General features: G+C 38.8%; 2 protein-coding genes across 3 annotated transcripts; one reads left to right on the top strand and one right to left on the bottom strand.

Annotated features, from left to right (window-relative positions):
* Nucleotides 1–3154: 3154 nt before the first annotated feature.
* LOC107262875 (S-methyl-5'-thioadenosine phosphorylase) lies at nucleotides 3155–5013 on the top strand. Its single transcript, XM_015729509.2, has 6 exons — nucleotides 3155–3312; nucleotides 3530–3690; nucleotides 3990–4210; nucleotides 4299–4501; nucleotides 4586–4795; nucleotides 4872–5013. Exons 1-6 carry the CDS (start codon nucleotides 3292–3294, stop codon nucleotides 4905–4907), a joined length of 852 nt encoding a protein of 283 aa, XP_015584995.1. The 5' UTR covers nucleotides 3155–3291; the 3' UTR covers nucleotides 4908–5013.
* A 425-nt stretch (nucleotides 5014–5438) lies between these two features.
* On the bottom strand, nucleotides 5439–17001 carry LOC107262873 (V-type proton ATPase subunit C). 2 transcript variants are annotated; one of them, XM_025080323.1, is made up of 9 exons: nucleotides 16842–17001; nucleotides 15670–15993; nucleotides 12973–13137; nucleotides 9098–9284; nucleotides 8909–9007; nucleotides 8606–8814; nucleotides 8361–8505; nucleotides 8124–8268; nucleotides 5439–8048 (listed from the first exon to the last, which is right to left on the bottom strand). In XM_025080323.1, exons 2-9 carry the CDS (start codon nucleotides 15953–15955, stop codon nucleotides 7953–7955), a joined length of 1332 nt encoding a protein of 443 aa, XP_024936091.1. In that variant the 5' UTR covers nucleotides 15956–15993; nucleotides 16842–17001; the 3' UTR covers nucleotides 5439–7952. The 2 variants fall into 2 exon arrangements, with proteins under 2 accessions (XP_024936091.1, XP_015584992.1); XM_015729506.2 differs by lacking the exon at nucleotides 12973–13137 and having other exon boundaries at nucleotides 16842–16999.
* Between the last annotated feature and the right edge of the window lie 130 nt (nucleotides 17002–17131).

Genomic DNA, 17131 nt, shown 5'->3' with positions numbered 1-17131 from the left:
GGGTGGGGGGGGGGGGGGGGGGGGGGGGGGGGGGGGGGGGGGGGGGGGGGGGGGGGGGGGGGGGGGGGGGGGGGGGGGGGGGGGGGGGGGGGTCCTGCGTATGCGTGCGCTAGCGTGTGTGTGAATGAGCAAGAGAAGCAATCCCGCTATTCGGATCAATGTATTTTATTGTAAAGAATAATAACGGCAGACCTCGATTTTTGTAGAGACATTGCGTAACAGATTTTTCAACGTCAAGAATTTTCTGATATAAGTTTCACGTGTGCATGTGCTTTGTACTTCAGATCATTTCATTGCATTACTTTGATTCCCAATGGCATATACGCTATGGTGGAATTCATACATATGGATGGTGTATAAATGGACGGTATATGGTTTATAAGACAGACACAGAAAAAGTTCGCTGAAGGTTGATAAATGGTAGGTAAATGGTGGATGGGAGATCATATATACTCTTATATACTGGATATATATATATATATGTATGTATATATATATATATATATATATATATATATATATATATATATATATATATAATAATAATTAACGGTAACGACTAAAAAGGATATGAGGATAATTCGTAAGGCAAAAAATGATGATTCTAAATAATTAAGAGACGTTAAGTAATTGTAAATCGAGAACTAGAAACGCTATTTGTTTACTAAAATAACGTTAGTGCTGCGAGACGAGTAGATTGTGGGGGCGAGAGTGAAAGAGAGAGAGAGAGAGAGAGAGAGAAAGTGTGTGTGTGTGTGTGAGAGAGAGAGAGAAGAAAAGGATTAAGGAAAAAAAAACAAAACGTATTACGTATATAAATATACATGATACATATAAATAACTACATAATATTAGTTCGGTAATAATTATTATTGTCTTTAATTATTATTATTAATTATTTTATTATTATTAATTATTATCGTCATCATCATTACGAGATGAGAACGTGTAAGAGCGACCGTTGTAATCGTGTCGTCGGAGAGCATGAGTCAGAGAGAATGAAACAAAAAAATATAAATAATTAATAGAAACGATTGGACCGCATAGTGCTGCAAACGCCAAATCAAAAAAAAAAATAATAAAATAAAACGTGTTTTCCGTTTTCTTTTTTTTCCGCAATGGAAAAAGCAAGCAAACACCGAACAGTGGACGTGCGTTTTCGTCCAAGAGTTTAGAACGGGGAAGAAAATAAAGGAAAGCAAAGAGAAGAGCGTGAACAAAAAAAAAAGGAGAGAAAATACAAAAGGTTCCAAGACGAAAAAGGACAAGCGAAGGAACTAACAGTAGAAACCTGCGAGGACAGGCTTCGGAGAGGAAGGCCGAGAGGAAGTGAAAAAAAAAGTAATAAAAAAAAAACGAGCGAGCCGCCTCAGTTTTAGTGGGGTGCTGCGCTCTCGGGGGAGACGGGAGGAGGAAGGGTGCGCTTTAAAATAAATGCTGGTGCTGTACTGTGATTTTTGTAAAAAAAAAAAGAGAGATTAGAGAAGGTGGGGGATTACAAAAAAAAAGTGAAAAACAGAAGCAAACGCGATAACGAATGAGAACGCGAAGAGGGATGATAGTGAAATTTTTATGAAAATATACAGATATAGCCTAGGGTACCTGGAGCCCTGCCCCGCGCTCTCCGCCAGCTCTAAATGGAGCTAAGAATGAAAAAAAAAGAAAAATGAATAGAGGAAACAAATAGTGGAAACGTGTTGTATCGATTGTATAGGCTGTACAATGTATTTGCTTTTTAAATGAAAATTTACTAATGTAGATTGTTAAGGACGCTATCGCATCGCACGACGTTGTGTCCATACGCGAATTTCCAAACATTTACATCATCACACGCACATACCATTTTATTTCATATATGTACATACATTGTTCTCCGACCGGTACAACACCAAGTTAATGGATGTTTCGCCTGAATCGCAACCCTCGCATGTGAAAGCCTTAACGTACCTACCCTTGGGCACACGTGTTACCCCAGCTTGGGCTGGATTCACACACTTGCTGGTAGGCGAGCTCAGATATCAAGGGCATACGATTACGTACGAGTCACCGTTGAGGGGGGAGGCCCCCTGCTGTCAAAAATGTAACTAGGACCTTAAAGGATATTGTTGCTCGAAATAACCTTTGATCAGAGATCCAGGTGGATTTTAAATATGGGATAGTTGGTACTCCTTTGGTATTGGCTATAAGGGTTGCGGACGATTAACATTGGGCATGAAAATCGATATGGATGGGCTTAAGGAAAATGAAAATATGTTGGGAGAACCTCAAGAGGGACTGGAAAGTTATACAGACGGGAGATGCCATTTTTGGTGTCACAAAGATGACTAATTAGGGCGAAACGGGATGCGATTATGATAAAGAGACGGAATTATTGATATTAAGTATTAAAAAAAAGAGTGGACTGAAACTACATAAACACAGCCGTGATCCTTTCTCTCTGTTCCTTGTTTTCTCTTCGTTTCGCGTCCTGTTGCCGTTTGTTTTCTTTTTCTTATCGGAATAAAGAGAAGGAGAGGGAAAAATAGCGGATCGTTGCGCTTTACATATTATATAACTCGAACATATGAATATACGAATAACGTAACGTGCTGAAGCAAATACAGAAAAGCAGGCATCTTGTCGTTAAATTGTAAGATATTGTGTTCAGACTCCAGAATGTACTCTGATCCCCCTTCCCCAGACTACTATATATTAAATATATTGTGCACTATGCTCCGAATTGTCCATACAAATAAATATATCGAAAAATCTCAATATGTATTTCTCTTTGTTAATTGGTGCGAAGAAAATTTCGAATCGCAATGACCTTTCATTCCTCTACGTGTAACGTGTATAGAATACGTACCAGTGTTTTTCGCTCTCGAGCAGGAGTTTGGTTCTGTTTCACTGCCTTGAGCTCAGCTTGTCGAATAGTAATTAGAATGACGAGAATTGCCAGGGTGAATGGCGCTCAGAACATCAAATACCCACGAAAGTGATTAACGCGGTTGGCAGAATAATTATTATCGTCAGGTTACGATTTGGTACTGTACAGGCTGTAAAGGCTTGTGGCGCCATCTGTACGGCAAATGCAGAAACTCTTGGTAAACGTTATGAGTTTAAATTCTAAGAACTGGCGTACGCTGCCATCTGACGTTGGTCTTACATAAAATATGGCGGGAACAACTCAATAACGGAGCCATAATGCCGCTACTGTCGTTACCACCATTGATTCGACACAGCCTGACGCGTCGAGGCACCGTCAAGACTGCCGATTACTAATTAAAAGACCGTAGCGTTAAGTAGAGTGTGATGGGCAAATACAAAATTAAGGTATGTACTTATAAATCCACGAGAAGCTATTACGAAACGATATTAATATGTTAAGTATGAGAAGGTGGGGCCGTCATGTGCACTGGTAACTGACAAAGTCACGTAGATCTGATACGAATCATAATGGTTGGTTGTTATGACGTGAACCATGGCAGTTATGTTTTATCATTAAATGGCATGACGCGAACTTTTATAGAAATTCTTCATTCTATTATAGGTCGGGATAATCGGCGGTTCTGGATTGGACAGTCCGCAAAATCAAATTTTGCAAAAAAAAACGGAAGTCAAGAGAGAGGACGTCGAGAATGATTTTGGATTACCATCCAGCAATGTGTACCAAGGTACCATATCTGGGGTCGACGTAGCATTGCTGTCAAGGTATTTATTTTTTCATATTACTGTGTAATTCTTTCTCTCAGCGTTATTCATGGCTTTATTTAATAGTGGCAATGAGCCTGATGTAATTAAACGACCTTAACTCTTTGTGCTCCGACGAAAATCTTGTCTAGTTTCTAATATTTTGTAGGATGATTGGATTGGCCTTATCTCTGTTAACTACTTGATAAGACGTAATCGTAATGCATACATTGAGATGATAATGTCCTTATTTATCATAACAGTTTTATACAGCAGTCACTTATAAATCTGTAAAATAATTATATATCGTCGAATACTAGACACGGACCAGGCCACAAAATCACTCCAACTGCCGTGAATTATCGTGCGAATGTAGAAGCACTACGTCTCCTTGGCTGCACGCACGTCTTGGCATCCACGGCTTGTGGCTCCCTGACTGAGTCAATTGGCAGAGGGCAATTGGTTATCCCAGACAGTTTCCTTGATCGTACGGTCCACAGAAAAGGAACACTGTACGACGGCACGTCGCCCAATTATGCTGGTAAAGTGGCCCGTCACACATATAAATAAGAGGGCGGCCTTGAATCTTGCACAAGAGCGAGTGAATAAAAAAAACTTTAAATTTACAGGAGTATGTCATGTGCCAATGGAGCCCGCTTTTGACCCGCGTACATCAAAGCTATTGGTCCAGGCTGCGAAGGAATTAGGATATGATGTCAGAGAAGGTGGTACCGTCGTAGCCATAGAGGGACCACGATTTTCGTCAAAGGCCGAAAGTAACGCTCTGCGATTATGGGGCGGACATTTAGTCAACATGACCACATGCCCCGAGGTACGATGATAAATCGAGATTGACAAGTACTTTATATAATTTATCAGATAAACTTTGTAATCAGACGTCCTCTTCTTTTGATAGGTCTGTGTCGCCAAGGAAGCTGGTCTTCTCTATGCAGCCGTGGCCATAGGCACGGATTTTGATTGCTGGAGAGAATCTGAGGACGTTGTTCACGCATCTGACGTTTTGGCCGTATTCAAACAGAACGTCAGTAAAGTCACGGAGTTGATGGTCAAGGCCGTGGAACTCATTGGAAAAGGTGACTGGGATCAACATATTGATGATCTCAAGGTGTGTATACAAGAAATCTTCCAAGTTCCAGATACATGATGCTGATGTAGATTGATGATAATTTTTTTTTCTTCAGAATCTACTGTGTAGCAGCAACGTGACATCCCATTGATTACGTATTAGAGGTATTATATAAAAAAATATAGAAGATATATCCTTTATTCCTCATCTTCACATATTATATATACGTCAAAATAAAAGAACACGTTTATTTTATACATTGACTTCAATTATTATTTTCCTCCGTCTTTATTGATATATTTTTATAAATTTTTTTTTCTTACCTTGCAATAGTATATCGATAACACGAAGCGTTCTTAAACTGTATTCACATTCGATTACACGTCGCAATGTACACGTCATTACTGGCTAATACTTTACAATGTTATATTTGCAATATTTGTTTGCGTCGTCATCATGTAAACGTTGTACGTGAACAAGGTTCGTTAGAACAGACGTCGCTATCACTGACTCATCGCGAATTTTACAATCAATATTACAAGTTCTCGACATGAGTTCACACTGTTATTTTAGCAAGTTACGAGAGGAGCGGGAATAGCGTCGAGGAACTTGGGATAAATACGAAGGGAATATAAATTGAATATTGTACAATTGTTAATAGCAATTAATAACAGTTTACAAGTAACGGAACGTGATATTTATTTATAATTATGTATAGTATATAATATAATAAAGGGCAAACGACTGGTCGATCGTACCTTGAATATATCTACAAATTACAACAGTTTGCCTTTGCGGTTTCCTTCTTTCTTCCATTTTTCTTTTTAATATATGTATATAAATTATGATACATTCACAGAAATAGTAAGCGGAACGCCATTTACCATATTGTCAATAGCTTCATCGAATCATACTGTTAATCGTGATTTAATTATGAGCGTAGATCTAAGCATCATACGAAGAGGTTCCGTTGTGAAAAAAAATGTAAGGACGCTTAAGGGGGAAGTAGCACGTTAGAGGAAAAAGAAAAAGTCAAGAACGAAACAAATTTTCGTTCGTAAGAACGTCAGCCGGCGTAGCAAAGACAATAATCTCTAATATACGTATGCAATGTTGTTTTTATCAAGACACGAAAAAGAAAAGAAATCATTTTGTCACACAGCTGTATCCATCAACAGTTGTATAGCAATTGATCAATTATTTTCAACGATCAATGTGTCCTTAAACGCCGGGAGCTGTATGACGTCAGTGGAGCATTGAATTATAAAATGAAAAAACAAAACTGTATTATTATTATCTACGACGAAACAGTGAATGAAGGCAGGGAACTAAACGCAGTACTGAGTCCTTAACTGTTATCTAGATTTAATACTTTTTTTGTCATTGGTTTTTTTTTAACTTTTCATTTAGCCATACCACAACTAAGCACTAATATAAAAACAACGTAAGACCATTAGCAATTATCAACATCGATCATGGATCAATCGTTGCATTAATATAGATATATACCCACTTCCCAATAAAGTAATTTTTCAAAGCTACGAATACAATATACGTATGGTACATGTGTTTTTGGTGTCCGTATATATACTTATGTCTGTGTCGTGTATTGTAAATGAATATCGCGCATGATCAATGTACGAATAATGACCCTTCTCTTTCATTGTATTAGCATTAATGACGTTACTTATAAATTAAACGCGTATGTTTATGTTGCACGTCCTCGATGTACAATTCTAAATGTAATATTTATAACGTTAAAGCAAAGGAATGGCAGTGCTGCATTTTGCCTCCGTTTTGTTTTCACTGTCCCATCATAGATTCACATATATCAATTTTGTTTAACGCTTAATACGTAAATTGCATTACTGTCCTTACTAGCCTCACGCACGAGCAGTCATGACGTTATTTAGTGCTGGGATTGAGGAGCTACTGAAAGAAAAGGGAAAACAAAATTTCTGACTCGTGTCTCTTTCTCTTTGTCAGAATAATATGAACCTCGCCCCTCCACGATACCAATAAATTTGTTGGTAGAAAAGAAATAGAAGAAGAGGAGTAAGCGATCGATTGATTTTCTTATCTACTGAATGATGGTCGATAAAAGGTATTCGATGAGAAGGCTCGCGGTATTGGCTAAATCAATTTTACAATTATCTAATCGTCTAACATATAGCATTCTCCCGAAAATGTGTCCTCAAAAACCCTTGTTTCGTAATTCTTACTGTTTCATACATAATACTTACTGGGGTAGGAGTTGCGTGTTGCAAGAGACTCACGCTTGCTTGATTTTCTATTTTTTTCTATTTTTTTTTTTTTTTTTTGTAAAGGACGCAAAGTGCATTCTCGTACAACGCGATGCGTTATGATTCCTTGTGAATCATCCGGCTAAACGCTTCTTTTTTAAATATACTCCTGGTGGGAGGTACGGGAGAGGGAGGCGCGTGACGTTAAGATTCTACAATTCTTAAATACTTTTTTTTTGCATTCGGAATATTTGCATCTCGATGGATGCTCTTCTGCACGCACGTGGTACAAGACAACAACGCGCCCTTAACTATCAAGACCACCAGCTACTTCGTCGCTAACTTACAATCATTTACTTAAACATATCATCATCAAGGTTAATTCCGCCAAAACAAAGAATGGAACTTTCGGTGGAACAGGCAAAGGCACCGACCTAATAAGGATCGGGAATAGCTAGCCCCTTGCGTCGTACGTTCGCGCACATGTATTTACAAATGGATGCGTCGCCTATTATGCCAACATTCGTCTGCGTTAATGTCAGAGCGTGGTTTTACATATTTTCTTCTGTCTTTTATACATTTGATGCCGAGCGTGGAAAATATCCGAATAACTTTCCGTGTCAACTCATGCTTTCGCCATCTCGTCGAAGACGTGACGAGCAAACATTGTATGTTCTATTGCACTGTATATGGAATTACTGAGTCTGTAGACGTTCGCAACGGAATGGGTGACTCGACTACGTTTTACATGGTTCTAAAATTCACATATGACCCTCTGACATGAACGCAGGAGGGTTATATATTTATCTTTCTTTTTAAATCATTTCATCATTTATCACTGATTTTGTACGCACCTGCCGTTAGAACATCTGAAGTGGTAGCAGAAATTTCAACTGGATAAACAAAAGGGATGTGAAGTGTGCGCTAGAGGATGTTGAATCCAGCCTGATCAACTAGACCTTATTATCAACCATGTCTACGTTGATTTTGTAATAAACGTACGGATAATAGTCACTCTGGCCAAAGCCTAGTCCAGGTATATCCACGCTCTGTAATAAAGAAATGAAATAAACGAGCCACTAGAGCACCTTTTATCGGTTATAATTAAAGACTGTCAGACTCACATCTTGATTAGAAGATTGCGAGGCTCCACCTGTGGCAGAGGAGTCGAGATGAGCATAAAGCTGATTCAAGACGTCCCGCAATCGTTTGGTACTTTTTTTGTTAGGATGGAGCAAGATTGCTTGGAAGTTAACCGGCAAGCCGTACCTGTTTAAAATCAATTTTGAATAATTTAACACATAAAATCCTACTTGAAACGTCTCCTTCTCCATTTCAGATGATAGGAACTGTAAGGTTACCTTAGGACAGACTCGACAAAGACTCTCAGAGCCTTGACGTGAATCCAGGCGCAGAAGCACTCACTGAAATTGACCTTAAGCCAACGTACAAGAGGTCCAAATTGCTTCTTCTTGTCGGTAACGAGCTTGGTAATTTCATTCTTACCTAAAGTACAAATAATTCTTCAATTAAAATCACAAGCTCTTGCAATTAACGGATAAATAAAACATTCCCGTCTCTCTCTCTCTCTCTGTTCAATACAAACCAGCTGCTAGCTCTTCCTCGTTATACGTGAAGTCACGTACGATAAACTTCTTCTCGCGAGAGTGCAACTTGAACTCATCGATGACCTTCTTGAAGAGAGTCACCGTGAATAGACCGTACTCTGAATCTTGGGTGATCAGCTGCGTACTACGTGGCACAATCATGTCCGTCAATTGCTCATAGACGGCATGCCACTCCTGGAAGCTTGACCTGCGAATGGAGTGAATTATGTATTTTTGAAATACAGGCAATAACGAAAATTCGTGACGACTTATAAACAAACGAAAAATCACAATTGGCTCACTTGGGTACAATAACAAGGAGCGTGGACAAATATTCACTGTCCAGAATGAAGTGCTCCTTTTTGACCAGGTCGGCAAGGTTACGTGTCAGCAAGCTTCCCCTATTTAAATTAATACGGTTAAGTATAACAGTCGGCGTATATCAGCTACAACGATAATAGAGAATTGATTAAATAAAAACGAAAACTTACGTTTGCTTCTTTTCGAGGGTCTGCAAACTACCCTTCAGGTTGTTGTAGATAGTGGATTTCGTTTTGAGGTCCGCATCGATCTGGCCGACCTGTTTGCTGATAATATCCGCAATGTTTCTCAAGGACTGCTTAATCGGATACTTGGCCATGTCCCATTGGAATCGTGTTATGTATGTTGGCAGATCACCTAGTGTCATAAAGATGTTAACGCATCTGCTGCAATATGACGTATTCTTTTATCATACACTATAGAGAACTTTGAACAGAGAGCTCTGGTAAATTAAACAGTAAAGGTCAGATCGCTAACCTGAAGTAATCGTGACCAGAAAATTTTGTTCAATTTCATACATTTCCCAACGGGAAATATAAATGTAACACTTTCAAATCACAAGTTTGCAATATCACATCTAGCAACGTTCTGTTCACTCTGTTCAAAGTTTTCACCAACTATCGAAGGAATGTTTAACCAGGCTTGCAATATTTATGTCAGGCGTCTGGGACACCTATAAATACTTTATGATCCTAGGTTAAAACGAAGGTAACGAAGACAACAAAACGCAATCAGAATAAAGGCCAGTATTTGATAATAGAACAAAAAAAAGGTTGATTCTCCACTTCGAAATAGGCATAAAGAAAAGTGGTGAAATTGAATTAGCAAAAGGAACGTGCAATTTACAGCACATAAAAAGTTTGCATCTCGATACAGAGACTCCGCGCTACTACGGCTAGTTATTTTAAATATGGAATAGTATATTTTAGCGATGAGCATTTACAAAGAAACTGGATTCGTCCAGTTAAAAATTTTACTTTAGAAATTTTTTCAGCCATTTATTAATTCTAACAACTGCACAAAGAACGGTATCTAAATATATGAGCCTCGGTATCGAGATTTCGCACGTGCTCGTTACAAGAATCATACGATGTGCAGGAAGGACATTTCGATTGGTACAGGATGATCCAGAAAGCATCGTACCTCGATTAAATCGAATCCTTGAAAAATTAATTTGTAACATTAAATTATCAAGCTTAAGCAATTTCATATTTTTCGTATAATTAACGTTCATAAAAGTGCTAAACTCAACGATCGACACTCCCTTCGCAAATTAATAAAAGTCATCACTTTTTTCTGACACACCCTGTAGCAACACGCTCGTATGAGTTATAAGTCCAAACCGTACGACCAAACGTGCGACGTAACGAATTAAGCCAAATTTAATTTGAGGATGTTAAAAGCAGAGAAGGTACTTTTGGAAGTAGCCAGTGTAGAGTAACAGGTACTTTGGAAAAAGGATTAAACATTCGTCGCATCTCGTCGAAACGACGAGTATTAAGTGAATGCAGTCCTATTAAAACGAGTAATTTCTAAGTCAATATCAGTATCACAGTATGTAGAAATCATCGTGCAACATTCACACTCTGGTCCATTGGTCTATTTTAATTATTAGGATCATGCTTTAGTAGAGTGAAAAAAAAAAACATTGTCGATCCATTTAGTGATCTTTCGAATTTTTGTTGATCGTGTTTTTTTGTGCTGTAGTCTGTTGTAATTGTACGGAGTCCGTTATTTTTCTCATATTGTATATTGTTGTATGTATCGTTTGTACGGTATTGGTCTTCACTGTGAAAACAATATTAACGATTAAAAAGCAACATTAATCCTCGTAATCTCGAGGGAATAAAGATCGAAGTCAACTGCGAGACAGAGGGAAAAATAATCGGTGCTGCAAGAAGAGGTGGTGTCTGCGGATCGATGAAAATATCGTTGGCAATCATATATGGTCGTCGGTTATGGAAAATCGACTGATTTATCCGAGAAAGTAGTTTCCAATATCGAACAGGAAGTAGCGTCGATAGGGAAATTATCGGAATCAATAAAAATGAAAAAAGAAAAAGGAAAACTTCACTCGTTCGTGTTATCCCGCCACGAAGATAGTAAAACTGCCTTTTCGGATAGGTTTTGAATTTTTTTTTTCAATTTTCATTCTCTGGATGATCTAGCGGTGAACGGTGACACTAAGGAAACGCTTTAAAAGTATACGTGGACGCGAAAAGTAAAGGGAATAAAAACTATTCGAGCAATCGAGTACAAGAGGTGACGTGTAAGAAATAAATATAGAAAAAAGGTACAAAAGAAATCGGAATAATGGCACAAAGAACACAAACGAATCAACGGAAGAAGCGGAAGCTCGGGATTTTTGTGACCGACGCTTACACTGGGACCGTGCACTATTAATATATGTATATGCCACTCGCGTGGTCCAATATTTAGAGCAGTGATAATTTCTAAACAGTCGATTAAGCATATTTGCATTGAAAATTAAAGGGAACACCGAGACGGCGTAGTCAGTTTCCGGTGAACGTATTATTCGTATAGAAATGTCCAATGTCATTGTATTATCGTTACATGATAATTTAATGTCATTAAATAGAATGGGCATATTACGGTTTTCTTTCATATGATTAAACGTTCATGTCCTAGAGCAGAATAAAAGCTGCTGATCCGTATGTATAATATTTTAGTTGGTAACTGGCAAGTTGCTAATGACTCCAAGTCGTTTATATTGAAATAAATTGTTAATTTAAAATTTAATAAAACAATTCACAGCGAACAACGTCGTCGGTATTATGTCAATTGGTCGTCTATAAGTCTCGTATAAATTTCAAATCCATATAAGCTAAATCGACTGATTGTGGTATCATTGAATTTGCCCACGGTGTATAAACAGGTACTAAGAGAGGTTGTCCGGATTTTCTTCAAACTAATTGCCTTACGCGAAATAAGCCGCAACGATAGCCTGCATTTACTGTATGATAAAGACTATTTGAATTAATAACAAATGGCCAGTCGCAACTAACTTGTAAATGAATTCTTAGAAGGAATCGGACAATAAAGGGATATCTAATAGATTCAATAAGTCTGCTCTGCTGATATATATATATACCGTATTCGCGAATACATCCTGTATATATCGTTATAAATGATAAAATTACATTTAGCAAGTACAGCGGATGTATATCGTTATATATAATTTTGCAATATAACAGCCAAAGGGATACGCCTGAGCAACCCAACGGGATAGTACAATGCGATTCGGTCCCATCGAATCGGTTTATCAAGTGTATAAATTAAAACGAAAGAAACAATGAGTACAAATAGAGACCGGAGAGTCAGAGATACGTCGCACCGAGGTCAGAGTTTGCTTTCACGGTATCGAGTGTACGATCAGGAACGCAAGCTCTGAGAAGGCCAAGATAAGCGAGACAACCTCTCTCGTATCAAAGTTCGCGTAGAGGGCAGCAGGTTGGCTTGTCAAACGGATGCCAATAGATGCCCATGGTGCAGAGGATGACAGGAGGTTGGACGAGCCTCCCAGCTACGTCGGGACAAGGTATAGACGGGTCTGACGAGGCGGTGGTTCTGGGATGGGTACCTGGACTGGGCAAGTCGCCGCTATGGTCTTGGTCTTGGTTTTGGTCGTTTTCTTGGTCCTCGTCATCGACGTCCTCGTCGTCGCCGAGCGACTTCGTATTTGACGTTGTGCGACGTTCTTTCGGGGCGTTCCGAGAACGTGGGACCTGGTGAAATCTGATCTCTCCGTCGCTGCTGCAGTCCGACGATAGGGACGGACTTGGACTTGTTGGGGTAGGACTTGGAGTTGGGGTCGGTGGGGCAGAAGCAGCGCACCAATGCGCGTGGTAGCACGAGTACATCGACGAAGAGTCGTTTGGCGTTCGGACGTCACAGGCGCCATGGGAACTGGATGATGATTTCTTTTCGGAGATAGGGAGGTGGTGATGGTTTTGGCTTTGGTTTTGATGATGGTGGTGGTGGTGATGATGGTTGTGGTGTTGATGACGTTGATGATGTTGCTGACCTAAGCAGATTGCCGGCTCTGGTTCAGACTCCTCCGAGTCCCTCCACCGCTTGTGATGATGATGCTCCTTGGTACTCTTGTGTGACGGTGTGACTGGGGTGTTTGGCGGGGTGTCTGGACCACCCCCTTCGGGGCTCGTGATATCCCCGTCCACTGACGTTTGACCTATCCATTACAGCCCAGTCCCAATCTTCTCGCGATCTTTCTTATACGTCTCACTCAACTATTATTGCCTCCTACGCAAATGCCTAACGACAACGCTGACGAAACTGAACCATAACGACTCGAGAGAAAGTCACAGAGAGACAGATAAAGATTAAAGAAGATAAAGTCAGAGAAAACAAAGAGGACGAGAATTAAGAATTCGGAGTATTTAATGTTAGCCGTCCTACGTTATATTTTATTTATATTTACGCAAGACTTGGATTACTCACTCATTCTTTTTTCCAATTTTCACTACGTTTTCTTTAGTCCTTTCGGCAAACGGAACAACTATAGTAGAAAATTAATGCGACACAGGCGAAGAAATATTTTTTCATAATTATAAATTAATTTTTCTCAAAAAAAAAAGATTCAACCAAATCACGCAAATCTGTGGCAACGATCAGTTAATCGATGGAATTTCCTCGTTACACGTGCAAACCATCAAATACTCCGAAATTGCGATGAAAAATAATCAACAATTCGTAAATAAACAATGAATGTGTAACTGAAGAAGACTCATAAGACTAATAGGAAGAGAACTGATAGACGAGATAACTTAAGAGAGAAGAAACGAGCAAATATGCTGCGAATCAATAAATTAAGTATACGGTGCAACGCAAAACGGCTAATAACATTAAAAATAAATCAGTGGACAGTAAAGAAACTGAGAGAAAATAAAAATCGAACGAAATAAAATTTAATCAAATAAATAAAACCTATGCATTTATTAAATTGGAGCTTGGTGACCACAGTAACCCAAGCATCTCCTTGCGTCCTCCAATCATTGATATTTCGACATATGATTATTTTTGTCTTTCATTATCTTTTTTTTTTCTGGTTTTCCGTTCATTTGTATTCACGTAATTCACGTCCAGTCTCGATGTCCAGGTACAGTAGAGATCCTTGATCAATTTTGCGACGCGCCAGAACGTTTTCGTGACGAACGCGCATAGTGTTACACAAAATAAAGATAAAAGAAAATGGCGTAAGCGCCATGTGTATTTCCGCCCGGGTGTTTCGTCGCGATATATAGAGGCGGTGCACGTGTATGAGCATTTATTAATCAAAACAATAAGAAGAGGTAGGGGAAGAGGGTTAATGTGGTCGAAATTAATGAAAGCAAGCAAAGCAACACCACATATACAAATTGTCCATTATATATAATAGTCAATTAAAATAATCATCAACCAAGGACAAAAAGCACTCTACGTTACATGTAAATCTCATAGTACAACATAGTGTGCCTATCTGACGTATTGACTCGTTATAAATCGATATACTTTTTAACTCAGAGATACGGTTGACTGTTATTTTTGTTCAGCACAGGCCGCGTGTTTTGCGGATTCTTGATTCGGTGTCAACTATATATAACAAGATGATTTTGATAGCTGCTGTTTTCTAGATGAAGATGTAATTGTAGCATACAGCTGAGCTTTGATTTGTGAATAGTTTCAGCTTTCTCACCGTTCTCCATGACGTAGTAAACGTATCAGTGATGTAAATCGAAATTTCTTATGCTTTTGAAATTGACGTATGTATCTGCCAGAAAGAATATATCGTTTTAAAATGAGCCGTAGTTGATTAGTACACACTATACTTGCAGTAATTACATATGTTATTATAAATCTGACAGCTGCAAGAATTTTGCCTGTTCATCTTCTGTAATTTGCCAATGGATATTATATTAATGCTTACATAAAATGGATTGTAATTGTTATTGACACTAACAAGCAAAATTATTGATGTGATAATCCATCGCTATGTATCTCATGGGTTTTCGAGGAAATTGTGGGTCTTAAATGGAACGTCTTGCATGTTGAACTCATTACCTCCGACGAAACGAATTGAAATTTCAATAAATTAACCAATACTTGAGGCTACCGAGAAAATAAAGTCAATTTCAATTAGTGTGCATGTTTCGTGTTGTGTACAGTATTCATTGATGCCATTACTATATGGTCGACCGATAATGCGAACATATAGAAACACAATACGCTTACACAGGGGATTGATATACCTGCTTGCAAGGGCCCAAAACATATGATCCTCTTTCGTGTGAGGGGAGGATCTAGATTACTACAGTATATAGTTTCAAGTGTTATTTATGCATGAAGAATATTGTAGCAAAGAACTCATAGAGACTAGAACTAGATTTGATGTCATGCGTAATCCTTGCTTTCACTTTGAACAAAGCTCAGGTAAAGCATAATGAATCTATGTGATTGCATCATTCATTCACTAAACTATTCTCATTATTTAATAAACTATGTATATTATTGGTTAATAGATGTTACTAATAAATATGGTAGAATTATAAAATAAATTTTGTTATGCTTTACATTGAACATTAATGTATGAAATTATGCAGTTTGTCAGTTAAACATTTTTGGACCCCTGCCTACGTTAATCCATCAATATGATGTTAAAACGGAGGAATACAAAGATATAATATAGAAAAAAAATATACATAGGAAATATACAAGATCTACTCACTGTTGTTGGCCATCAGATTCTCGTGCAGCTTGTCTCTTTGATCTTCAAGAACCTCGCCCAAGTACGTAGCGACCTTGCGTGTTACTTGCTCAACGAATGTATCAAGCTTTCCAAGATCATCAGACAAACCTACAAGTTGATCCAGTGTTCCGACTTTAAGGTCAGGAATATGGAACTTGTAGTTTGAAGATAAGGAGTTTTGCTTCGATGTAAGGTTGTTCATTGTCTCCCATGTTTGCTGGCAGGTCTTCTCGCCTGGTGCAGATATCAACCAATATTCCGTCATCTTGAAGAGCTCCTTTTACAATTGCTCCTCTGCTACTCCTAAAATACACGCACAACTTAGAATTTTATCTATTAAATCACTATACATTGCAAGTGATACTGTTGTAAAGAAAAAAAATGCGACAGAAGAATCATAAGGTGACACAAATTTCTTTTATTATACAGTAACTTTGAACCATAGAAAACTCCAATATAATAGGGTTCCTAGAGACACAACCACCTGCCCCAACGAATTCAGTAAACACACAGTTATCTTTATGTGGTGCATTTTTAAATTAAAAGCACACTGAGAAACGAGCACAATACACCACAGATAATCCTCGCAACTCGAAAGCCGCAAAGGGTATAAAACAACGTTGAGAAATGAGGAGACATAAGGGGGTGTGGCACTCGATCTCGTCCCTCGTGAAAGATTACGTAATTAAGCGCGCTTTCCACGTGACGTGGGTCGAAATACATGCATGGCGCGCGGAAGTAGCATTGCGATCAATATAGAAGCGAATAAAGTACCGAGAGCAGCATAACATCAAGGTGCACAGAACCAGAATGGCCTTGAGTTGCAGCTAGCAGACGAGACGTTACGCTGCTAGACGACCGTTCGTCTGTCCGGATGGCGCCTGGCGTCGAGACGCTTTCAGTAAAATCAATAGTATCAAGTATCGTTAAAGCGTCCAAGGATATGAACAACAGAGCAAACTATAATTTAACAACCATAGAAATCAGCTCGAAACCAATAAAAATTGTCGTGACCACTCGTGAGGAAAGTTGCGCATAAGAAGGGCAAGGATTGCTCCCAGTATTTGGGTTATCGTCCAAGTAGCTTGTGTTTTGGATTATCATGGAAAAACTATTTGCTATTATAATTATTATGTGTTATTAATATATACCTGATTGCCTCGAGTCTCGCCGAAGTCCTCTCGACTCGGGAAATGATTGAATTTCTCGCGAAATTCTGTACGATCGCTTGTCTACTCGTTCGTCGCCGAAACCATTGTCTCACGTGATGGGGTGCTGCTGTCTCGCGACCCGCCCGACAACTAAACGAAACGAAACGAACAGCTGACTGCCACACCAAACAGATTAGCCAACGCAAAAGTGATTAAAAGTATCTATTATTAAAAGTATCAACGATACTTCGTTCATTTTTGCGAACAGAACTACAATATTTTAATTAATT

This window comes from Cephus cinctus, unplaced genomic scaffold (genome assembly GCF_000341935.2).
Source record: "Cephus cinctus unplaced genomic scaffold, Ccin1 Ccin1_scaffold0129, whole genome shotgun sequence".
Lineage (NCBI taxonomy): Eukaryota > Metazoa > Arthropoda > Insecta > Hymenoptera > Cephidae > Cephus > Cephus cinctus.
Note: the sequence above shows the minus strand (reverse complement) of the source record. Positions and strands in the feature narration are given on the sequence as shown.